General features: G+C 35.7%; 2 protein-coding genes across 2 annotated transcripts; one reads left to right on the plus strand and one right to left on the minus strand.

Moving 5' to 3' along the window:
• Positions 1-491: 491 nt before the first annotated feature.
• LOC128243313 (uncharacterized) lies at positions 492-8,132 on the minus strand. The gene is made up of 5 exons (XM_052961016.1): positions 7,989-8,132; positions 3,422-3,741; positions 2,249-2,419; positions 1,229-1,346; positions 492-701 (listed from the first exon to the last, which is right to left on the minus strand). Exons 2-5 carry the CDS (start codon positions 3,693-3,695, stop codon positions 530-532), a joined length of 735 nt encoding a protein of 244 aa, XP_052816976.1. The 5' UTR covers positions 3,696-3,741; positions 7,989-8,132; the 3' UTR covers positions 492-529.
• On the plus strand, positions 7,931-25,939 carry LOC128243312 (uncharacterized). Its single transcript, XM_052961015.1, has 8 exons — positions 7,931-8,066; positions 9,108-10,434; positions 10,988-11,197; positions 11,922-12,026; positions 19,721-19,768; positions 20,942-21,022; positions 23,508-23,555; positions 24,784-25,939. Exons 1-8 carry the CDS (start codon positions 7,977-7,979, stop codon positions 25,311-25,313), a joined length of 2,439 nt encoding a protein of 812 aa, XP_052816975.1. The 5' UTR covers positions 7,931-7,976; the 3' UTR covers positions 25,314-25,939.
• Positions 25,940-27,327: the final 1,388 nt, after the last annotated feature.

A 27,327-nucleotide genomic window follows, 5' to 3' on the forward strand; every position in this document is an offset into this window, starting at 1 on the left:
GGTTGTGTGTAAGCTTTTTCACTCGCACTCGTGCCTTGCCCATTCAGCGAGGACTCCGATAAGATTGTAAGGCATTTAAGTTTTTGCACTTACTTAGAAGAGTGCACAAACAGAATGTAACCCTGGTTAGACCTACCCTGGTTAGAGCTACCCTGGTTCTTTAACGTGTACCAGTGTATAGCACTGTCACACAGGACCCACAATTAACGTCCCTCCCGGAATACGATAAGTATTTTAGTATATGACGGAGAATGAAACCTGCGGCCCCTGGATTGACCGTCAAGAATGTTAAAAGTTAAGACCATGGATCAAGAACTTAGCACGGTGTAACCGCTACATCATTAATTTAAAAACAGTTTACTTGACTTGACCTAGAACACCTCGTGTTGACAACGAGTGTCTTGGGCTTACTGTAAAGTTGTAAACGTTTAACATACACATAAGCAGGAGTTGTACCGGATATAAAACTGCTACAGAACATAACACAACAATAACTTTCAAGTCAATGTATTCACCGTAACTCAACAAATCAACCAACGGTAATAGGGTTGGGTTTGATCTGCCCAAACTCCTGATTTAGCAGAAAAGCAGTGAATGTTGAATAATCCGGGTGGATAGTTTTGTTTCCTTCGTCATGACGAATGGACACGCGGTCACCCCGTCGTAGGTAATACACAGCCATCTGCGTCATTGTGTCATACCTATAAAACACATGTCATTATATTTGTTGACACGCCCTTTTTCTTCTTTCTTTATTTTGTAATAATTTGCACATCTAAGGTATAATCTTAATGATTAAGAAGGGGGAGCGATCCACGCCTAGTCTAGTCATTAAGAGTTTACCAAATATGTTCTAAATGTCTTAGATTTTAACCCGTTTTCAGCGGGACCAATTTATGTCGTCATGACTTTTTAGTCGTCAAACTACAAATCAGAACGATTAAGCTTAGTACTAATTGCGGCGGTTGGAAATACAGGTTGTAAACCAAACCAAGAAATTCAGTATTGCAGGCAATACAGTATAAACTTAATTGAATTATTGGATAGATTTATGCCCTTATTTCATTCGCTGAACACATTTAAATTTATGTCGCCGGATGAGAAAATTCTGGTCAAACCTGGGACCTTCCGCTGACAAGGCTTCTTAATACCTATATAGGTAACGATTCCCTCACATAAAGCTAATAAAACTATGTTACTGTATTAAATAAATAAAACAAACTATTACATGTGCTCGGTTCCAAACATCTTGATATTCGTCATCTTCTGGTTGTTCACGTATATGCCCAGGTGGGTGTCGAGATGTTGCTCGATCATAATGGTGGTACCGAACACGTACAGCCCAGCTGCATGTATAACATTCCATGCAAAGTAGTTAGCAATATAACATAACGATAACGTTTGTACAACTATGGGACAACCTACCAAACAACAAATCGTACGTTTGACTTTTAATCGTTTATTTATGGTCATAATGGGAACAAAAATGAAACGTATACTTATATACTAGAAAGGTAAGACAATGCATATTTGAATTTACAAGTCAAACTCTTAATACGATTTCTGACACTTGCTTTGTAGCATTCAACTGCATTGTTTATCCTTCTATATCTTATCGTACGCTAGTTGATAAGATGGCTCCCTAATGCTACACTTATATACCTTTGGTAAGATATAAGATATAGCATCCAACAAAGGCAGCACTATTCTTGCGTTTTTATCGCATTATTTTCTATTTTACGTATTTTCAGGTCATTCATTTTGGGCCTAAAAAGTAGGTGTTTTAAAGGCAACCCGACCTTACCTGGCAAAGCCCCTCGAGTGTTTTTTCGACCCTAGATAAATAATATTCGATTTTTCGATTTTTAAATGTTGTTGACCGTAAAATACATTTTTGCTGATTACAATTAAAAAAGTAAGGTACTTTTATGCAAAATATACCGAAATTGTATGGTAAGCATTCGCGACTTGCTTTGTCGTTTTTACTTCATATAAATAAACAACAACAACAAAGTCTCGCATTTTGAGACCATTGTCCTAAACTCTATATTATTTTTAGGCATTGGCTCTGTAGACAGCCCATATTCCGCGAGTACAGTTAGACATCGACGTTTACATTTAAAATGTGTGGGAGGAGCAATATGGCCCCAACGGGAAGACTGAGACAGGTCTGTTGACAATTGTCTTACGCTTACCTTAGCCAAAATTATGATCGATTTCACATTAGTACTTATATAAAAAGGTCCACCTGTGGGGGCGGTGAACAGTCCAGTCGAGGTGTCGTAGGCGTGACCAATGTCTGTTATCACGTTGTTAAACTGCAGGATGTCCCCTTGCTGGACTTGCGCCAGATCGTTGATTTTACCGTAAAATGCCACCGTATATTCGTTTTCCAAGGCTCTTTTGGCGAGACTTGTATCTATAGAGGGTAATAATTATTGATTAACAATTTGTAAGAATAATATTTTTATGTCCCCTGAAATGTTTATATGATACCCAACAAGACGTGAGTTTGTGAACACAACAACTAAATATCACGATTTTATATTCACACACGCCTGCAGAGAAGTTATTTAACTGATTTATACAGTCAAACCCCGTTAGCTCGAACTCGCTTCGCTCTATTTCCTCGTTGGCTCGAAGTGGATGTAAACGACCGATTTCTTTCTTCTTAGAAGGTAAGCTAGACTCGAATCTAAAGAGGCTCGATGTATTTTCGCCGGTCCCTCGGAGTTAAAGCCCACGGGGTTCGACTGTAGTTTGATTGTTCTTTACTTCCACGGCGTATGTTCGGACTGGCGTCTAGAAGATACAACTAGTTCATAACACAACAGTTAAGAGTTTAGGTGGTTTATTTTAAACTTATTTTCTTTGCAACGATTGCGAAAAAGTTATTACACTCTCATGTTACGCAATAGTGTGGTCTTGTGTTGTGGAGGAAACCGGAGAACCCAGAGAAACCCAATCGTACGGCTTGTTGACCACAAACACAACTCTCATGTGCCATGCAAACCCAGGTCGCCTATGTGAAATGCGATTTTGCTACCACTGCGATTACCGGATATGTAGGATTTAGGAATTTTATGGCGTCATTCAATAGGACTTTGTTACCTTAGTGTTGTACAGCGTCATAAGCCCCATTACCTTTTTGGGGGCATTTGTTTTCTTATTCACCTAACTATCAGATTTAATAACTAAGAATATCTTGAATTAATTTTTGATGCCATAACATGATATACCCGACGTTTTAATTAATTAATTAATTGTAGCGAAGACATTCGGGGCGTTTCGGCCAGTTTCCATCGAAAAAACCCTCGGATACTAGTATATGCCGGTACACCACTAGAAGTAGTTCGTAATCGTTTTCGATAGATAATGGCCGAGGAGTTCCGAATGTTGCAAAGAATGAAACCAAACAAACCTGAGTACTTGACGCATGTTTCCAGCCTTTTCTCCATCTGTTGCACCTGATCCTCTAGATTACTCCTAGCAGCTCTTTCTTCATTTAATCGACTTTCCAGCTCACTTACTCTCCCATTCTGGTATTTCTCGCGATTTCTAAGTTGTTTAACTTCGTCTGTCAGGCTCAGCAACGCTTTCTTAATGTCTCCAACCTCTTTATTTTCGACTTTTTCAAAGTCTTGATTGCATTTTGCAAATGCAACAAATGTCAGCAAAACAGTAACGACTTTCATTATCTGTCTATATAATGAGCCAACTATTAACTGTACTTCTTATTTCCTAAAAGGTTATACACATGTATATTAATAGTTACTACTATAGATAAGAGTGTCGCAAAAGTCGTGATTTTAGTTAAGGTTGTTCTTGTGATTAAGACAATTAAGGTTTAACAAAAAAAGTTTAATAAACAACAACGTCACATTATGTAGAACCAATGATATGAAATCTGACCCCAATATCACAAAGATACTTCAGTTCTTTCTCAATATCAGTCTCAATAGCAAAAACAAAATCTCACATTTTAGTTGTGGCACGGGAAGGCAGCAATACAAACATATTATACATACAATTTGTGTACTTAGCATGATAACTTCCCTTTAACTATAAATGTTCAATCATAACTGGGATATACATAATAGGCCAGTTGGCGTAATACTTAGGAATAGTTTGAGTTCAAAGAGTATGGTAGTCATTTAAATATGCGTCATAAGAATACCAATTAAATAACGGCTGACTGACCGGTCCTTATAATGCCATATGGCCCGACGCCGTGTGTTATATTCCTTATATTATACCGAAACAATTACATTAGGCCACAACAAATTGATCATTTGTTCTACGGATTTTGCCCAAAAAAAGTAGGAGCGAGCGAGCGAAAAAAAAATTAAAATACTTTTTTTTAAATTTAAGGCAATTCAGAGGCGAGCGCAAGGCGAAAAATAAAATAAAAGTTAAAAAGTTTATTTCTTACTAAATTTATCATGCAATATGTCAAGAAATGCTTTTTAATTGCAAACATAGGTTCTTAGTTTAAATATAAATGAAGTTTAAATATAAATGAAACGGTTTTGATTGTATCACATGAAATTCTGTCTCAATATATAACAAATGGCAATAAGATCCAGTGCTTTACTATTACTTAAGACACTGCCGATTAAATTGCGGAACAACAACACAATTGAAGCAGTATTAAACAAATCTGCAAATGTGGCACCGGTCATTATATTAGAGCAAGTGGTGGAATAAAGATGTTTCCCTTTCAAGACCTCGCCTTTACCACAAACCAATGGTTTATAGGTCCGTGCCTTGAAAAAAAAATATCATGACACCCTCCATAGCTTCAATGCACGTAAGAAACAGGCCACTTTAATAACAGGCCACTTTACTACAAATCGATCAAAGAAAACAAATGGATAAGAACAAAGAATTGAGAAAATTAGAACAGTCATTTTACTTATAAAAGGTTTTATTTTCTGAGTTTACTGATGTTATTTTTATACTGTACATGTACATGTATGTGTAATGCACTAGTCAATTGTAACCACAACCCTATGGTCCGGGGAATAGCAGGGACTTTCGGTCCAGCCAACCCCGGGTAAAACCAACGGCACTGCGGGGCCACCTGGAAGGTGAAAACACGGCCCATTTCACCGGCCATCTCCGGTATACCCCATGGTCCTGGGGGGGGGGGGGGGGGGGGGGGGCATGGTTACAATTGAATGGTGCATAAATACAGACTGTTTCTGAAACATTTACAAGTCCTTCTATTTTTATCAATTACGAGTATAAAACTGAGAAATGCATTTTAGAATTTAAAAAATAACTCACGAAAACATGTTCATTTGCTGTAAGTCGAGTGTCCGTGTATTTTAATAGTTTTGCACTCAAAATCTGATTTAGTTATTATTTAACACTAAATTATGAGTACAAAACAATGAATTACTTAAAACACACATAAATAATTATTGCCTTCGACGCTGTGAAACTGTTGTAGTTTACTGAAGACTTTAATCCATTGACTATGACACTGATTTTCTATTAAAAATTTGTATTTTACATTAACGAAAACTGAAAGTATCCTGCAAATTAATACCGGAAATAGATAACAACGGTGCGTCCTGCAAAATATTCCCGACAAAAAAGACTGTCAACAAATATCGGCTGTTTTGCGGTTACCCGGACCTGATTTTGTCCTGACACGAGGAAAATTTGCTCGCGGAGAATGTAAAGCATGGAAATACCTTCAAAAAAAAGGCGAAGTCGACGTTGCAGGTTCAAATTTTCAGTAAAAAAACATCAGAAAATAGAGGAAATTCAGGAGTAAAAAAGATAAATAATATGCGCGGCCCAATAGTAAGTGCGGGCGCAAAAAAAAAGTTTTTTTATTTTTTTTTCGTTTTTCGAATTTTAGGTGCGGCAAATCCGACGAACAAATGATCAATTTGTTGTGGCCTTACCATTTATTATTTTGAAAGCGCTTTTGATGTGTCTTATTGAACAAAGCAATTAGCGTTTACTTGCGACAATTGTTCGCCGTTGTGAAAATCGCAAGCCATCCTCACCATTGTTATGACGTCAGCGGTCCATATTATTTTTTTGCGAGGTCCGGACCGGCCAAAAATATGATAGGGATCGTTGACGTCATAAAACTGGATTTTTGATTAAAATGCACTGATATATGGACCGATCGACTTTACATGTACATATAAGGTACATTTATGTAAGGTACAATATATTACTATATGAAAAGTTTTATACATATGAAAATGGATGGTATGCTCATTTCAACCAATACTTTTCTCAGTTTCTTATGCACCAGTCATTTGAAACCAACCAGGTCCGGGGGTATACCGGGGATAGCGGGGGAAAAGGGCCGTGTTTTTACCTTTCAGGTGGCCCCGCAGTGCCGGGTAAATGCGGTGGTTTTGTCTTTACGCCAAAAATAGCGCGGAGTGGTCCTTACCTAGGCTCCCTGGGGTGCGGGGGAATTTGGCGGGGATTTTACCAGCAGTTCGTCCCCGCAGGGCAGGGATTTTACCCGGGCTTGGCTTGACCGAAAGTCAAAGTCCCGGCTATTCCCCGGACCTGGGGTAGCCGTGGTTACAATTGACTGGTGCATAACCAATACACATACACGCGTGTGTGTTAGGGTACCATCATGTCTGCCAGTGGAAATTTGCAAAATAGTATCTAACATTATTTTGCTATCATATTTTACCAATATCTTAAAGGGTTTCCCTATTTGAATGTTCATATACATGTCTTGAAAATAAACCCTTTTGTTTTAAACGACCCCTCATGTAACCAAAGTCTGTTGAGATGAAATAGTGGTATGTTATTACTATTACCTCTGAGAGCAATTTGTCCTTCTGTGTTGAATTTAGGAGATATAGATAATGTCAAAAACTGATATTTTAAGTCGAGGCTTTGACCCTCCCTTTGGGTGTCACATAGCAACCGAACCGTGGTGACTTACACCATTTAACCAAAGCTGACCCCTCGTTCTTGTGTAACGTATAGATATTATTCATCGATGTTAAACATTCGCTCTTTAGGGACTGAATTATTTTGTTTGGCCTTAACCCCCCTTATCCCCCACCCCCTTTAACACACCATACACACACACATTTTATTCCTTTACTGGTCTTTTCGAAATTAAACATTATTTTGTTATCATATTGAACCAGTATCTTAAGATAGTTATACACATATATTAAATAAGTGAATGTGCATGATAGAACTGTTACCATTCGAAAAGCCAGTGAAAAGGCCAGGCAAACACGAGCAACCTAACACATGGTTCATGTATTTGACTTGCCATTTTGTAGTTTTTGCAACTGGTTGCTAAACTTATATCATGGAAATCAGCACACACTTATGCACTCTATGAATTTGATCACGGGTCATGTTGGACTATTTCAAATATATATTGTGTGTTATATTTCCTTGAATAAACCTTCTGCTTCTATGCGCCTCTCTGTGTATATTCAATCAATATAATAATTTATACCGAATGTACATCACTTAAGGGATAGTTCTCCGTCACTAAATGAGGATGTCGCGCAACATAAATATGCGCAGACGATAACCCAGCCTTTCATACACAAGCAATAAAAACATATTTAATAAAGAAAAATATATGTATGTCCAAAACTACCATGTATATACACTTAGTAGCAGCGCAAGTTCTTTGTGAAGCATCCTACTTAGTTCAAATCTTTAATTGTAAATGTAATATACTTTTGTCCATATAAACAAAAGGAAAGAAAAAGAAACGTTGATTTAACACAAACAAAGCCTCTTGTCGCTGTGTGTGCAGATGAAATCATGTCTTATTCTCACTAAGTGTCACATATAGTCCTGTTAGAGTTGTTAAGAACGTACAAGTGCCATTTCCGTCTGAGCTCAGCATCCTTAAGTCTCAACCACTTGACATGCACAATAAATACTTTATCAGTTTTCAACCATACGGATTTTAATTCTAGATTACACATACATAACCACATAGTAAAGAAATGCCTTTATACTTAAGTCCAGCCATTGTTTCGAATCTTTCACTTAGCGCGTCGGATGTGTTAACAATGGATTCGGCAGCAGGCTCCACGGTAATATTTACTATTTATTCCTTAAATTCATCCGAAATCCTACAAATTTTCTTATCAATCTTACTAGTTCGCAAGCCAAGCTTGGTATAAGCACAAAATGGTTTAAGTTAAGTAGGAAACCGAAGCGGAAAGTTCAGTGTTTTATTTTCAAGATGCCATTTCCCCCATGTTTGTTGCTCATCGATGACTTCTGAGGAAGCGTCAAAGCACCGGGAACTCTTCTATAACCTGTTACTTGTATTTCAGGAAATCTTAAATAGGAAATGTATAAAAGGGTTTATAAGTCTATTGTTTCCTATCTGCTTAAAGACTAAAGATGACAATTTCCTTACTCTTTAAGTTTTCCCCGACAAAATAATAACGCTCGGTTAAGTTCGATTTCCTTTATTGTAGTTAAAAACGTTTATAACTCACAACATTAATATCAATTGGGATACTCATGCTGGCTTTGCGTATGTACTTGTAATAATAAGAAAAAGCACCATTCAGTATATATTTCTTCTTTTTGAAAAAAAAATAAAATTCTGATAAGTAAATGAATATTGATTTTTATCGATTTGTTTACTTCAATTTAAGACGTTGAATATGTCTCTGATATCAAATGTCATATGTTTTTCAGCTTTTGCATGATTTATAAGTTATATTTAAAGTTTGTTAACATGTACTTACAAAAATAAATGGTTTGATGCGACGCAGTACATACCAACAATCTTATACTGTTTAGTGGTCTACATTTTATTGTGTAAAACTACCTGATGGTCAGCTACTGCTTATATATATATCGCTTTACCTGATTCAATAAACAACGGCTGATTTACTGAAATAAACGTATTGGAAAACTTGAGAGCTACTGCCTTCTTATTTGACAAAATAAAATGTAGACCACTTATGTAGGGTTTCTCATGGTAAAGTAATTTAACATAAGATTATAGAAAACAGTGTATTACTCAGTATTGCAATACATGTATATAAGCTTTGAAAGATATGATAGACATGTTTCAATTAATCAACACTCCTTATCTTGTTGATGGTTGTTTTAAGGCTGCCTTTGAAATAGAAGTTACAACAGAAAAGAGTCAAAGTAACAGCGATATAGAGGAAGAAACCCCAGGAAATACCCACAGCGATTCATCGAGGAGTGATGACGCAATCAGAAGAGACAATTTTTTCCATGGTGACATAACACCTGAAAAGGAACCATGCGCAGATATTAACATCAAAAGCGATACAGATAATGCAGCAGTAGGGAAAGAGGCACCAGACTGTGAAACTAAGTATGAAGAAATCATACAAGATCAACCAAACGCCACTGAAACTGAAATTCAGGCTGCTGTGCAGCACTTAAAAGAAGAAACTGAAGCAGATGACGAACACGATGTAATAACTGCCATAGATGATACCGATTCTGCTCATTCCACGGAACAACTTAGTGAGAACACAGAACAATCTCCTTATGAACGCCATATAGGGGCTAATATTACCAAAGAAGTTGAAGAGGAAACTAATGTAACCGAAGAGCAAGCCATAAAAAATGAATCACCAATTGAGCATAGAGAGGGAGGTTTTCCAACAGAAGCAGCTGCTGTCTCAGCCAATATTGATGCCAATACTGGAATTAACAACGCAGCTATTATTCCACAAGCACAGGGAATTTCAGTTACCCAGTGCGTAAATACCGAAGGTTACCAAGCAACTTATGTATACCCAACAGACCCGTCAGTTTACAACATTCAAGGACAAATTCAACCAAATGTCACCGTCCCTCAAATGTACAGTGATCCACCAAACTATTACCACCACCACAACATCACTACCGATTCGTCCGCTCCCAGCGTTCCCTATCATCCGGAAGTACAAGGTAATCAAGTTTCAGATCCGAACGTCCCACAGGTACCGCCCTATCAGAGCGACATTCAGGAGTCATATAGGTCAGATTCGACTAATTCTGCTAAATCGGACCAAGAACAAATCGGAACTGATCAAAATACTACGGCAGTGTGGAATTACTATGTTAGCCAGAGACAAAATGAGTATACAACCTTCGGGCAATACGCTGAATATCAGAAACATTATGAAATGGGTCAGCAATATGCGGAAGATGATCAAGGTCAGAATCAAGGTCGAGCAAGGTCACAAGCTGACCCAATGCTGCCTAGAGAAACAGACGCAGAAGAAATGGCGGGATACGAATCTCAACAGATGTACAACGCTACTTCTGCTAGCGGTGTTGAGAAATATGGAAACGCCAAGAATGAATATGAAAATGTAGGGCAAGATCAAGGTAACGAGTCTGCAAGATACACCGCCAAACCCCTGGCCATGGGAACACAGCCGAGGCGGAAACAAAAGAAAGTCGTAGTTCCTGCAGGTAAAAGTTTCTTCTTCGCCAAATGGACAATTTCCCGGACTTGCAACCATACTTACATTTGAAATAATCATCTATATGGCATGGTTTAGTAATTAAGTTAAATTATGGTGTCAAACGACATATTTGCCTTCTGAAATATTTCATTATTTTGCCATGGTTTGATTCTAACAATCATGTATGCATTTTACATTTTAAAAATCCGATTTAAAAACAAAACAAAACAAAAAACAATTACTGCAAAGGGTATGTTCAAAGAAACATCTGGGACCGTGTTGGTAAATCATTTAAGGGAAAAATTCAATTTAGTGAAAAATATATTAGATGTATGTCTGAATTGAATTTAAAGAAAACCGCTAATGTGTTTACACTAAAAACATGAAAATAAGCACGATTATGATTCAAAAATAAATAATAGTGTATAAATAAGTATTATGAAAAATTAATATTTAAAATTAATAGTTGTTAAAAATTCGAAATTATTTACCAAGATAAAATTGTCCAGTAAGATACTTTTTGAATACGGCCCCTGATCAAAAGCTTTCACTTACTACAGATCCAATGAAGTGGCAGATCTGTCACGTGAAGGAGTGGCTGGAATGGTCCATCAATGAACACAACCTTCATGACGTCATCGATGTGACGAAATTTCCGGATATGAACGGGAGAGAAATGTGCCAGATGTCACGTGAAGAGTTCACAAAGGTTATAGGAAACTATGACGCCGCTATAAAACTTCTAGAACACATTGAATACCTCAGAGACGGTGAGTAAACATATTCACATGTAAGTTCTTGCGCGGTAATTACTAGCGGATTAAGACGGGGAACTTTGAAGATTGAGTCTAAGGTGTGACTACCTGGTAATTACAAGCGGTTTAAGACAGGGGAATACCAGGTGCGCGCCCCCTCTTTTCTTTTTAAATTAACTAATTACGTCAAAATCCCAGAAATTATATGAAAGGAATGCTCTAGGATGACTTAACATTCCCTTGGGAACGACAAAATCCCTAATATCCTCATGTAGTGTTCGTATTGATCATGAAAGGGGCAATCTTTATTGCCTGCGCTCCAAAAGTACGCCCCCTGTAAGGCCAAAGCCTGAATCCGCCCCTGGTAAATATCGAGAAAAACACACATACAACAAAACAAAAACAATGCGTTCCGACTGTATTTCTATTTGTATTTGTAATGCAATAAGAATTAACATCCTAAACATTTGTTGTCATGAAATGAGCCCATTTTTGAATACATATCTGAAAGCCAGTTATATAAGACTGCTGACAAAAGATCAGATCAGATCGCAGATTTTTTGTCAGCATTCTTATATAACTAGTTTTCATGTATTTCCGCTCGTTCCAAAACACAAAAAATAATAAAGTTGTCAAACGTTCAATCTGTGAGAGTGCAGCTTTAAAGTCTGGGGAGTTTTGTTGAGACTAATCAAACATTTCTGATGATGTTATATTGATTTACCAATGGTTTTCACAGCGTTTAACTCTGGGTCTGACGGGGGATCACCGGAAGTGGCGGCTGGAATGGCGCCGTCCTCATCCTACATGCACGTGAGCGGCGGAACATGCCTCACCAAGAATGGTAATTCACTAAGTATAGAAGTTGAAAAACAAACAATGTGTGGGCTTACACCGAGTACTCCGGTTTCCCCAACTGCACAAGTATAGAAGTTGAAAAACAAACAATATGTGGGCTTTCTCCGGGTACTCGGGTTTCCTACAGGGCACAAGACCACTCTCTCGCGTTACATCGTGCAAACGAGAGCTAGTAATTATCCCCCGCCGAATCAAAGTTTTCGGGAGGGCGATATTGTTTTGGCGTTCTCCGTTCGTCCGCCCGTCAGTCCGGAACCATATCTTGGTAGGCATTGATCAGAAAATGTTCAAACTTGGTCAGAATGTTCCCCTTGTTTAACCTTTGCTTGTAAAAACTGCAAAACAAATACGTTTAAGCACAACTTCAAGTAACTTTAATTTAATATGTTATTATAAATTTTATTTTTAATTGTGAAAGTGGCATGCCGCATTTTTCTTTTAAGTAATTCACCTACAAAACAGATCTGAATATATTGAAGAATTATGTTGAATTCTTTCTATTTATTTTAATTGTATTAGACCTGTTTAGCCTCAGTATTGTAGGTCTAACCTCTATTTACGCCTTGGCTTGTGTCTGAAACGTACATTGTATTATTATACAACTAGTATCTATACGAGGAAAAAAATAGATTTACATTCACAAAAAACATGAACACAATTATAACCAAGTTAAGCTGAAATACAATTAAAAAGTAAGCACATACTTAACGATTGTTATTATCCCATTATTTTACTTTGAAAAAAGGACTTAAAATAAGTGTTTATAATTGATAATTATCCACTTAAACATAAATGTTTAAAAGTACTCATATTTCCCAATATGTAATACTATAAACATACGTCACGGGTACGTCATTCAGAGTGGAACTACCGCTAAAGATATTTAGCTTCTACATGTTTTAGTGGTGTGAGAAAATCTTAAGCAGGAAATCAGGAGCTGAGAAATTGAGAATAAGAAAATAAAAATAAAAACTTTATTTCTTTGATGTCGAAACTTCAATGAACGCCGTCATTTTGACCACAGACATTTTCATAGTAACGGTTTTCAGACGTTTCACTGTTAAATTAAGACGATTTTAAGATAGTCAAACAAGTAGCATATTCAAGATGTTTGTTTCGGCCAGATGTTGTTTAACTTGGGGTTTCTTTTTATCCGATTACCTCACTTGAGAATGTTTCTTTCACTTGTTTGCTTTTCGCCGCCATTACAAACAAACCTTGCGCATGCGTAGTTGAACGAAAATAGTGTGCGGTAACATTTCGCGCGCTCGTGTATTTTGTTGAATCTAATCGAGTAGATTTTAACCCGAAGTCTAAACCGGTGCGAAAGCTGTATTTGTTTAATATTTGAACTATTTACACTAAATGTTAAAAGGTGTTAAAGACAGTGAATATTTATTCGCAGATCACAAGTCAACATATCACTGCTTATGTCAATGTTTATTTTTTGTTTTCATGGTAAATACTCAGTCATTTTGTCAAACTATCCTTTGTACAGTTCCGCCGCTTTCTGCCATTTTCTCACAGATTTTCCTGAAAGGAAGATTTGCCAACGGAAAGAAGGAAATGAAACAATTTCTTGAATCGGAAATAAATTTGAGCTTGCGTTTATCGAACCTCACTTTGATGTACGTCGGTTTCGATTGTGTTAATTGATTAAAGAGTAAACTAGTCCATTATGACATCGTTTTACACCTGTTCCAAATGAACGGACTTTCAGAACAAAGTGATAACTACAATGAAAAATGATGATGTGTTAGATCAAAAAAGTACAATTTATGTTTGTTAAAGTGCTAGAAAAGGAGCGAATATTGTAAGATGTAATCCCAAAATGAATGCCATCAACAGTCGCAAACATTATACATTAAACATATTTTTGATTTCTCATGCATTTCTCAATATCTACTATTCTAGATATAAGCTACTACAATAATGTATTGCGTATCTACGTATATATGTGTGAATGATATAGAGGATATTTGTTTATTTCAGTGTAAGATCGTATTTTATTTCACGAGTGTCATAGAAAAACATATTTTCACGAGTGGCGAAGCCACGAGTGAAAATGTAGTTTTTTTATGATCACGAGTGAAATTAAATACGATCTTACACTGAAATAAACAAATTTTCTGTTTCTTTTATGCTTATTTTCGGAGTTTTATTTGTTTTTTATTTATTTCTGAATTACCCCCTTTTTGAAAAGGGTGGGCTTTACGCCGCTACCCGTGGAGCGCCCCTCATGCATAATTATAGCTGTCAACTTTTTTACTTTCGGTTTGCTGAGAAATAGTTCTCTGCTATTCATTCTTATAGCTTAATATTCGCTCGTTTTTTCTTGCAAAGCTTTATGAACAGTGAAAAATGAAGTATTATTAGTGCACAAATGTTCCAAAAAATAATGAAAACACTTTATTTTAACCAAATTACTACGCCGCTATTTATAGAATGAAAATTTGGAAGGTCAAATGTACAGCAAAACAAATGTGGATACTCGTTGGATTTTAACCATTCTTCTTAGTTTAAGACTGCATATACGCGTGTTTTTATAGTAAGTTAATATTCAGTCATCTTACTGTCAGAGACCAGTCTGTTTCGCTTTAAAATGTTTGTTTTCCAGAAGAGTAAATGCCACGCTAGTTTGTTGACACATTTTGAGATGTGGGTGGGGTAAAAAATATCGGATCTATCTGTAAATTGTTGTGTGAATTCTCCAGGAAGCTCATTTTACGTACTACAGCGGTTAACAGTTCAAAATACATTTGAACGATGCTATAAAATTTTATTTATGTTCGAACAGTTGTTTTTGTCTGTAATTTGTTTGGAATGAAAGCAAATGTTCGAACATTCAGCTTCAAAGATCAGTAAAATGTTTGATAAACGGGATAACCGGTCATAAACGGTAAGTTGTTAATTTCCAATTATATATTTATTTAAATTTATAAAATATTTCTTTATTTTTTTTTAACATTTTTTGACATAATTTACTGAAGTCCAGTGTTCTGTTTTGACCAAGGCAAGTACTGTACATGTAACAACAAAGGATTTTAAAAGTAGTTCTGAAAATTGATATTTTCACTCCTTATTTTGCAGTGAAAATATCAAATTGATATTTTCACTGTTGTTATTTCACTGTTAAAACCCCATATTTCTTCATAAGGCATGATAGAAAGATATAATATTGCCAACCAACACAACTGGTTGAAATGCAAACAGTATTACTCGATTAAAACCTTTAAATCATTTATATGAGAAATTAAACAAATATAATGGATGTAACACAAAACATATAAGAGATGTGTGTGTGTGGGGGGGGGGGGGATTTATTTGATTTAATCCTAAATTTCGCATTGACAATCACAAAACATTAGGCTTTCTTTTTTTTTCGATTGTATTCATCTGATTCAATATTATCATTTGAAGTTCAAATATTATAATTAAAGAACATCCAATGTAAACTGAATAAGAACATAAACAATAATTGTCTTTAGTACCGCCAAATGTATCAATGTATATACAACACGAACTAAAAGAAAGAATGGTACTTTCCCGCCAAATTTAAATAGTTTCAAAATTTAGCTTTTAGCCTTAACTTTATTATTTTACTTGTTAATTGATAGAAAATAATTATTTTACAAGTGGCATTTCTCAACTTTATGACATTAGATGGTTGCTTAACGTTTTCCAACTCTTCAAATATTACTTAGAAACATATTGCATTCTTATATGAAACTTTTCATGTTCCAAAAGGTCTATGAACTATTCAATATTAGCGGGGCATCCCATCAGTCAATGTTTCGTTTGAAAAAAATGGTTAAAGTTCTACATGATCTGAGGGAATAACAGACATTAATTGAGTACATTTTGGGGACACTCAAAATATTTTTGGAATCGATTTTTAATTGCATTTGAACAGGATTGTAAAACAAGTAAAATCACTGTCACTTGTTGCGCCTACAGCCAACGCTTCCATTTATAGTTCGGTGACAAAATAACATTTGTGCGAAACTGAAATTCTCCACCGATTTCAATGAAATGCGCAAAAACTGAAAACGTTCAATATGATGAGTTCAAACAAACGAGCGGTGTAATGAGCACTCAAGTGTAATTGTGATTTGAGTTTTTTTATGAAATTAAACGAAATGCGAGAATTAAGTTTATGTTTAATTTTACTACTGACACTAGTTTAGTCTTAGAAGAAAAAATAGACATCCTTTATTTCATTGGCCCACACAAAATGCAAACAACAACTAATTTGACAGCAAAACTTATACGTGAAGTTTGCCTTTGCTTGAATGACCTGCTCGACAGTTATATTTTAATGGAACAACAGAATAATTCGCAAAAACTTGAAGGCATCATGGACCGTCGATAAAAAAATTCTTGCTTATTTACAATATTTATTTACAAATTATTTTTGTTACGAAAAAAGAAAATAATCGGTATTTGTTTTAATAACAAGCTCTCCTAACAGAACGCAAACATAGTTTAAAAATGTTATCAAAGTCAATTTTCCTGTCCAGATTTTATGTCGGCGTGTGAACCGTACAAAACATTGAAGACAAACTCGGATATATATGGACGGTATACAATGTCCATTTTTATTACATTTAACTACGCTGTAAGTAGGTCGCGTAGTAATTTCAGTTTAGCAGTTCAACCTAAGGACTTGACTCTGGTGAATCCTAAAGATTTATGCAATAATAAATTTGGAATAAATTTTAACTATGTTATAAAATTACACGTTAAACACTGCAATTAATTAATATTAGTTATATTAATTTCACGAACTACTTTCACTATGCACTGGCGTACATCTGAGGCTTGTCGTATGGCGGAAATGGCCGAGTTGCTCCGATTTGAATAAAGGTATGTTAGGGCATGAACGCGATACCTTCCGCACGCGATCCACTTGGCTATCGGGGCGGTCGCTCTTGTACATTAAGTTTCCGGTAAATAAAAAATAAATACTGGCAGCCATGACAATGTAATAATGTATGATTTAGGCAGGTTTGCTCCAGTTATCAAACGTTAAATCTTTTTTTTCATTTAAATAAATCGAAAGTCAATATCGGAGCAGGTAAACTCAGGAATGTAGATTTTTCCCCCGAGAGGAAAAGGCAATTTCCGCATTGTTCCTGCACGTCTCTTGTAGCTTAAGAAGTCTTTCATAAACATGGCATGGCAAAAGGAAAGTGCTGTTCCTGTACGGAGATACATTTTAAGTGGTTGCGTAGAATGAAGCGAAAGGCACGTTTTCGAATCACGCAAAATTGACTTTAACGGTGATTTGTTACATCCGCCATTTTCCTTCCCATGGTTCCGTTGCTTCCGGTTTCGGAGCAAATTTCCGGTGCGACAAACCTCATTTCCGGCGTATTGAAGCGTTTGCATTGACAGGAGTAAAACATTTTACTTGTTCGGCACGAACTTTTATTCTTTCTATTGATTCTAGATGGCTTCACTTTTAGATGTATATTTTGAAGCCATTTTAAGTAATTCAGAGACTTGATATTTTAAAACTTTATGAGCATTTTACGACATAATGACGCTATCAGTAACAAGTGGCAGTAACTATATTTTTACAAAAAAAAATGTATTTCCGAATGAATTTAAGAACCAAATTATCGGAATGACTTCTTGATCATTCGGTTGACAAGTGGGCGTGACCGTTTGTCAGTGATGGCCATTTTCGCATCGTTTTGTTGTCTTAAACAAATAATAACTTCGCACAAAAAGCTTGAAAGGGTCTAAATTGGCGAATATCGATCACGCAGCAAATGTCTTCTCGAGTAAATATTGGCTGATGGAAACGACTTCCTGCTCGCTGATTGGATAACTCTTGGCGCGCGACGGGTCGCATAAAACTCTCACGAATACAAGTTGTCTTAATCGTCTTGATAAGCACATAATATCCGATCGGCTATTCGTCGTACAAGATAGAGTACGCGATAAAAATACCGGGAAATTATCATGCAAACGTTTTCTTAGCTTGAACTATTTTTGAGATACTATTTGGCTTCACACGAGGAGGAAAAGTTTTAACAAAGACAGTGAAATAAAAGTGATGTGAATAATTGTGTAGATAAATAAAATGACAGCGATGACAATGAAGTTTTATGAAAGACGCTTTGAAGATGCAATGCACGTGCATTCGCTTACGGCACCGGACTACTTCCGGCAGTGTTCATACGCCGGTCTGTCTGCCGGGTTTATGTTTCCAGGTAAAACTTAAGCTATTCCTTAAAGATAAATGTAAGCTAACTTCAGATGAAATGTGAGCTAACATAAGCGTACATGTAAGCTCACCAACAGAGAAACGAAAGCTAACATATGGGGAAAACTCATTTAAAATTTCCCAAGTTAATTATATGATATTGAATGGTACTTCAAAAATGAAACATTCAGAATGAACATAATAATCGAAAATAATGAAACTGTTTCTGACTCACTGTACAACCATGAACTGTTAATAGATGACATATGATGCAACATATCGGTACGAACATGATTATTTATAAGAAACAGAGTTTTTTATTTGTATTGTTGTTAATGTAAGCGATATGTTTTTATGCACTGTTTAAGTCAATACCATGAAAATGGACGTTATTTTTGGAGAAACATTTCCGTCAAAGGAAAGCTTAATTATAACAATACTTACAACTTACAAATAAATACCATCTTTACAACACACTGAACAAGCATAAATTAAACAACTTCCATATCTTTTCTTTCGATCTCATTAATTTTCTTTGAATATATTAACATACATGAGAAATGGCAACCTTTTAAGTATGTATTGAGAACTCTTTCAAGAATTAATCATTTAAGACCAAATACAATAAAATGAAAATAAAGAGAATCAATTAAATCTTTTTTAAACGCATTTTGATAACCTAAAGAATAATTGTGGATAATTTCAGCATTTATTTTGGCTTTCTTTTTAAATTATCTGCAAAGATGCTACAAAAAAACAACAACGTAAAATTGTGTGCATTCGATTTCATTTATATTTTCCGTAATTTCACAAAAAAAAATCATTTATTTTTTTAAAACATTTCAAATATATTGTTTTATTTTTAAATATATGATCAACATAGTTGAATGCAATTAATGCCTGTTCTCTCTGAAAACATATTATGTCAATCAGAATATGAATGAGAAAATTAAACGCTCATAAGATACAGTTGTTATGTAATTGATTATAAAACGTTTCGTAAAAATATCTTCGTTAAGGTTTGATATAACTTCCGTTACAAGTTATGTAAGGACATCTTCGTAAAATCTGCATATATCTGCATGGCAAAGTTCTCAATGTAAATCATACATTCTTCAAACCCGGTTGTGATCACGTGAATCATGGCAGTCTATTCTATCAATGTCAGTTTAGTAAGCTTTTATCATCGTTCGAGCAAGAGAACGAACACAAGTATGGTCTGTCACCTTGGTGTCGGCGTCGTGCAACACATGTTGCCAAGGACAATATGGACATATACAGCAAGACAGACAACTCTGGCTTTAATAGTTATAATTATATGCCCTTTTTCGACTGAAAATCAATTCGGTAATAGATAAAGATGCTGTTTTGAGTTGAAAAAGATACACAAAATCAAGAAGAATTTCACAGACAAAAATGTATTTACGCATAAAAGAACGTTGTCCTAATGATATTATTTTTTTCAGAAGCGGGATTCGGAAAGCCTTGGCCATCACCGCATAGTCCTGGTTCAGGTAAACTTCGTTTATATTTAAAGCAAAAACAACAACACCAAAATGACACAACCTAGCGCCATCGTGTTTAAAAAGGATTCCTGGTAAAATAGTAATAAAACATCGTTTACCATCAACCTGCGAAACACTTTTAAACAAACGTTGATATAATATGAGTAAGGTTTTGATTCTTATAGCATTGTTACCATGTATTTACTATGTAGTTGACACTTTACATGCAGTATTTACAAACTCATCTGACTAAACAATAAAACGTTAATTACAGAAATGTTGGCCATTTGTTTTAAAACTAATCGAAATATTACCCTTCTCGAATTTCGATATCTTTAATCAGTTATTCCTAATGCTCCTCAATAATTGTTCCAATAGAGACGTCGTCATTATATTTATTGGGAACCCCTGACCCAAACTCCCTAAACTATGAAGTAACACCCGGGCGTTAGTGGCTTGTCAATGCATTTCACATTTGCCGTTGGGTTAAATAGGACCTTTCTTTGGGTTAAATAAGGCTTCGTTGTGTCAGTAGCGCAGTAAATCTCCTGTTACGATTGGCTGGACCGCAATTAGATTGATATCTAACCCTATTATTAATTTCGAACTAGCTATATTTCAAATTAATTGCGTTCATTTTTTGAATTCGTATTAATCGTTTAAGAGTGGCAGAAAAGCCTTAGCTGGGACATCTAGCCTATTTAACATAGTGTTACCCGCAATAATGTACTAAATATCTTATATAATTAATAAGAGCTACTACAACATTGTAGACAGCCCTTGAAATGTTCATTAAGAAGCACTGTAAATTGATTAATGACTGATAAGCAGTAAAGACAGAAGCACGGTGTTTTGCTGAATAATAGCTTTACAAAGCAGAAAGACTAGGTGAATTAATGAGGAGATCAAATGTTAATTGACCGCTTTAAAAATAGCAAAATGCAACTCTCCATAAGACGTTGGAATGTGGCTGGGTTATTGCTGGTGCCAAACGGCATCCTTATGAAGTGGCGCCTCCCTACATTGCTAGGCTATTTTTGTGACCTAAAGACATACAGTGAACGTATTAAAATGTTCCCCTACATATATCGTAAGCATTAAACTAGTCTAGTGTTAAAGACCACCATATTATTTCAGTCTTCCGTTGAATATCGATCGTTAAATGGTCAATTTCTCTTTCAGGCTACGGACCATCGTCGGGCATTTCCGGCCTAGGGAAACCAGGGTTCGAGTCTCCACACGCACAATGGCGCTCAACACAAGGTAATACAAAGTAATTAACAGAAATAACCTACCTCGGCAATTCTGTCATCATTTCGATTTGAAATGGGTTTTTATTTCAACTCTTAATATGATCGTTTTATACGATAATGTTCGCGGAAAAATGAATATTGCCATATTATATGTGTAAATTCTGGACCAAGGTTGTGAAACTAGTATTGCACCTATGCAAGTATTCGTATTTTTCACCAATACTCTCACGATTTTAAAAAATACTTGGAGTTTCTTCAGTTGCACAACCGTGTCACATTTAAACCTTTGAAAGTACAGTTACTGGTATAATGTTCATAGTTTCTTGAAATCCATGTGTGGAGAAAAAACCCAGAGGCATTTGCTTAGTTTAGCCTTATTCTAAAATGGTTTTCCCTTCATATTTCCAAACTCATCGATTTTCGATGATTCCACCAAATATGACACTATGGTCGGAAATACAATTCCAAGTACTACTCTCCGTGCCATTGGAAGCACCTTAATTTCCAATCTCAGGAAAACAATCCGGTTATTCCGGATGCACGCTATTGTGCGGGTTTCCGGTTTGCCGCCATTCTTTTGTCTTTCCCGTTCGCTTGGAAGGCTTCGGTGTTTTTCGTTTTTCATGTTTTTATTTTTTGTTTGTTTGCTTATTGTCCTATATTTTTAGTCAGGTTTTGTTTTCAAATATCCATTTTTGGAATTTTAAACATTCAAACTGACTGTGGTAGTTACGTATAATTTTGATAAACAAAAAAAAAACGCTGTATTTGTTTTAGTAAAAAGTTATGGAAGATATTTTCTAATTTCTTTTTTGGTGAATTTAACTATATCATTATGCTTCTCATAGCTAGAAAAGTACTATTGTTATCTTAAATTTGCTTCGAAAAAATATGATTCGTTCAATGCAAAATGAAAGATACAGTCTTAAAAATACTGAAACCGAAGGCGTGTATATCTTGGGAATTAATGAAAATGACTTGTTTTACTTTGTTCCTGAAAACGGACGACATTGTAGCCGCTTGACCATTTTGTCGTCTGGTCAGTTTTGACCCTTGATCCGCGCGCGAGCCTTGCTTCGAAATGACGCGGAGCTCACGCTCAAATTCGATAGTACGGCACGCGTAAATTCCGTACTTTGACAACCATAATTAGGTAGCTAGTACATTGTTATTACTGTACGAATGGCAAATCACAATTATCATCGAATAAAACACATTAATTATAATGTCATCTGTATGGAAAGTGTGCATTTGAAAGGGAAGGCATTCATATCATTAATGCTTCATTTATGGAAAATATTATGCCAAATGCACATGGAAAATGTTTGCCTTTCTGTTAGAATAAGATTGGGATGATAACTCCACCAAGCAAAAACTTAATTACCATAGCAATGTTCTAGAAAATTTACCTTTTTACCCCGTGTCCTGTAGGGGTCCACCAGAAGATGTTTATTATATGTGAGTCGCTAAGCTTATGTACATTTAGAAATAAGACAGTTTGTTTTATGTCTTTGGCGTTTACCCTGTGCCATTTAAGGGGGTTTATGTTTAAACTTTTGGCTACTGAGCTTGTTTCTGTAGGTTTTCATATAGATATTGCGGTAAAAACAACATTTTGAAAGTCGAAATAGCCTCAAACTATGACAGAACATGGAAAATACATATTCTAGGGTAAAAAAATGTGTGAATATGACAAATGTCAAAAGAACGTCTCAGAATCAATCAACAACGTTGTCAGAAAATAATCACTTTTATACCACAATGGGGCTATAATTTGATAACCTTTTCAACAATTTTCCATCCGGGGGGACCTTAGAATTATGATTATCTGCCTTTATTAGACCTTCATTACAAATGGATAAACGGATTTTAAGCGCCATATTCTTTCCCCAAATCTCGTGAAGTCACGCGAGACTTAAAACGCGATTATACGGAATAAGTGGTCATTTCTTTTCCAATCGCTTCTCGTCTTTCAGCATTTCTTGCTTGATTAAACAATATTTCTGGCAGTCTTTAGAGGGTTTCATGATAATAGCTCGTTCAGATGAGACCATGCTTCTGTTGCAATGAGATTTGACAGGGAGAAGACACTGAGGTCTTCGGATTTGGACAATATTCAAGTTTAGGCTACATTTTTTAAGTTAAAGCGTGTTGGAAAAACTTAGCTACGGCAAGTATTTTTAGCTTAAAGCTGCACTCTCACAGTTTGAATGTTTTGACATCTTTATTTTTTTTTGTCTTGGAAAGAGCCGATTTTTGCGAAAATGCATGAAACCATTTTAAAAGACTGCTGACAAAAATAGTTCGCAGATTTTTATATTTAAGTTTAAAAAATGATGTTTTATTCATTTTTCTTAAACCATTAGTAAACATTTGCTCTATCCAAGACAAAAAAGTTGTAAAACGGTATATCTGTGAGAGTACAGCTTTAAGATTTGTTTTAACTTGAGTAGAATAGTATAATTATATAAAAATAAGGATTGCTGTTGTTTCAGATGCATACCAGTTACTGGGTCCTATTTCTGCGCGATTTTCAAACAGCGGTACGTTATTACTATCAACATTTACTTTTTATTGTACATGTAGTTATAAATGCATTAATATTCTTTCTAAAAAAGAAGAATCCATCCGTGCACGGCCTGAATACATTCTCTTCCGGCCACTTATTGTATATTGTCCTTGTCACTTATTACGTAACGCCTCATATTTCTATAAGTCACTATTTAAACATACACATGTAAGTCACTCATTTTCAATAAATGTTCATATCACTCTTGTGCTAAACATGTTTCCTCTTTAATTGCCTAACTGCGAATACCGCTCTTAGTTCACTTCATGTATTTAACATACAACCTACATTTTAAGCCAATGAAAATGCATAAAGGGAATCATTAAGTACTAGACTGAATTATTAAGAATTTTACCTTTCGCTGGTGTTTAAAGGTCGGCCTCCTGGCACTCATACGATACACAATCCCTGCGCGAGATTTTGCTTTGTCAATGAGGTTGTATTCTAAGTTAGTTAGATGTCCTGAAGTAATGCCTTAATGATTAAGAATGCCTTCTTCGCTACGCTCACTCCGCCCATTCTCATAAATTAAGAATTTACTTCATGTCATCTAACTAAAACAAACTGCTCTTTACCGCACATACACATCTTAGCAACTCAAAACACTGACTGATTATTACGTGTACACATTGGGGCCATCAAAAAGCGTGGGATAAAATCACGCCAGACTAAGAACTACATGTATATATTTAATTCATTTCAAATATTTAATCGGATGTTTAACTTGCAAAATGAAAAAAAAAAACCTTACCTAACTAACAAATAAAGCTGTAAGTTTCCAAATAGATTCTAACTAATAGAAATATGAATTTCGAAACATTGGTCTTACAACATGTGTGTTGATGAGATGGCTCTAATCCTCTTGTCACTGACTGTGATTAACTTCTAACTGAGATGGCTCTAATCCTCTTGTCACTGACTGTGATTAACTTCTAACTCTAAACTATAGGCCAGTTATGTGCATACGCCTCAAAGTCATTCATTATGTAAAACATATTCCATCTTTTTTACAAGAATACGTTTTGACTGAATGTGTAGGTCAAATGATGTTTTAAAAAAACAACAAATGTGTGCATTTTTAACGTTTGTCGGTTAACTTAAAGGATGGCCGACATTATCAACATTTAGTGTATAAGTAATTGTTTAATTTACCTATTTCAATGATATATATATATATAATCATCTATGCATTATGTTTGTAGGCAGCGGACAGATACAACTGTGGCAGTTTCTGCTGGAACTACTTTCTGACAGCCGCAACTCACAGATCATCACGTGGGAGGGTACGAACGGGGAATTTAAACTCTCTGATCCAGACGAAGTGGCCAGAAAATGGGGCGAAAGAAAAAGTAAACCCAACATGAACTACGATAAACTTAGCCGAGCGCTGAGATATTATTATGACAAAAACATCATGACCAAAGTACACGGTAAAAGGTACGCGTATAAGTTTGACTTTAATGGACTAGCTCAAGCCGTTCAACCAACGGCGGACCACAGTGCGTATAAATATCCGCCTGAAATGCTCATGTCGACAGCATATCCTGCTCCAAAATTGAACTTTATGTCACCCGGTCACGCACCAATGACATCAGCACCATCCTCGGCTATTTTTGGCGCAGGGAATCCCTACTCGTGGCCAACAACGTCAGCGGGATTTTTCCCGCCAAGTATTCCCAATCACGTGATGTCACATGGTCATCTCTCAACGCACATGCCTTCGTATTACTGAAGTCTGGGTTTAAAAAGACATGTGTTTTATTAATGTATAACTTTTGTCTATGACATTCGGACAGGGTTTCCATGCTTTGTTAGTACCAACAATTGGAGATACGTTATGTTGACAACTGTTCATTTTGTGTGTTTTATTATAACCAAAGAACAACTACAATTGCAAGATAGAAGTTTTACCAAAAAAAGAGCATTTATCCAATCAATAAATTCATAAAATATATATCATATTCATATATTTATAAGAGCGTGTGATATTCTAGAAAGGAGAACCATACGTTCGCGTTCTATTAAACTCATACTTAATAAGTTATACTGAAAAAGTGAAAGAAAACATTCCTTTGAACTGAAAGTGCTATGAAGCATAATAAATATATATTTGTTCTATTTAGTCGGAGGTTATCCGAGTGGCGCACTGTTTTGGAATACATGAATGTTCCTGTTGCGTCCACAGAAATACATGAAGTTATGAACAATGCATTGCCAAAACTCGTGATCTGTTTCCACTGTTTGCATATACATGTAATATTTTGTCAATATTGACGTGTTTATTACACGATTAAGTATTGTTGATATTTATTATACCGTTCTGTTACAATTTTTACATGAAATAAATTTTAAAGAAACCTTTTTCTTTGACTCCATATCAACCGAATTTACTACAAGGGAGTTAAATCTTTGAAGAAACAAGAAAACCATGAGTACTAGTTATCTCCCTTTGGTAATGTATAACAGTCTTGAAAATGGATGTCAATGTTTCTACTCGATCGCTTTCGTTGTAGTTGCTGCTGTTGTTGATAATTATGAAACGTATTACTATAATTCCTTAAGTTTGTAATAGCACTACTATCAATGGTAATAATTATGAGTGTAATCGCCATCTTTATCACCGTCAACTTCATCATCATCATCATCATCATCAGCAGCAGCAGCAGCAGCAGCAGCAGCAGCAGCAGCAGCTGCAGCGTCATCAGTATTCAAATTCCTTTTGCAAAGCAATTAAACCATCTCTAAATCTTTTTGGACACAACCTCGGCCATTGAAAACTTCAAAATATGAAAAACAGAAATACGCTTCATTTAACCTAACATGTTTTCTAAATACCATAATCTTAAATGTACTCATTTACCGGTCAAATCCGAAAATGGCCACAATATTAGAACTGGGCTGTGCCTTTATTGCGTTTTATTTGAAAACCCGCCTTTCAAACGGCGCTTAATCCTTAACCACGGTGCAAGTTAATTAATTCGTTTGGAATAAAAAGTGAAACCCTATAAATATCATATACTTCTCACAATGCGAGAGATCAGAACAATTCCTGTTTTAAGAGCATCCCCGGGTTTTAATTAACACATTAGAATACCAGTGGGGCCAATTCTAGGATCGTTTATAATTCCGAGAATATGCAAATAATTGCGCGAAAATCATATAGAAAACATGACACTTATTGAGTATTAACGACCGACGGTGGATACAGACTCTGCAGCGAATTGATCAATTTTCTCGTTTGATATTACTGAAGTTTTCCGTCAAAGCGAAGTCAAATGGAATATTCATGTCGTCTGCTGAAGTTATGGAATAGCGCTCCGCGAAACCGGAAATGGTATATAGAATCAGTCCGGCAAATGTACGTGGCTGCCTTCACTGGCTTTTATGCAGAGAACTTTTCGATTTTAGCTTTCTCGGCACGCAAGTTTGTTTGATGAGTTTTGATACGCTTAACGAACGTTCCTGTCAAGTTTGTTTCCACTTCCGGTAAGGCCATCAGTAGTCATGGCGACGATGGTTTTTTCAGACTTAATGAAAGTTTGCTATTGATATTGTATTGAAATCAGACTTAGTTACATATTGAGCCGCACTTCCATTATTTTCCGGTAGATAAAACAAATACCGTAGTCGTTCGCTTTCAAGCTAATTTTGAGATTTATTTGTGCAGATAGATTCGATCGGTTTCTTTTCTAAAGAATGCTTAAGGAATCCAACCCACACGTATATATTTGAAGGTAAATTGTAAA

The sequence above is a fragment of the Mya arenaria genome, chromosome 8 (assembly GCF_026914265.1).
Source record: "Mya arenaria isolate MELC-2E11 chromosome 8, ASM2691426v1".
Lineage (NCBI taxonomy): Eukaryota > Metazoa > Mollusca > Bivalvia > Myida > Myidae > Mya > Mya arenaria.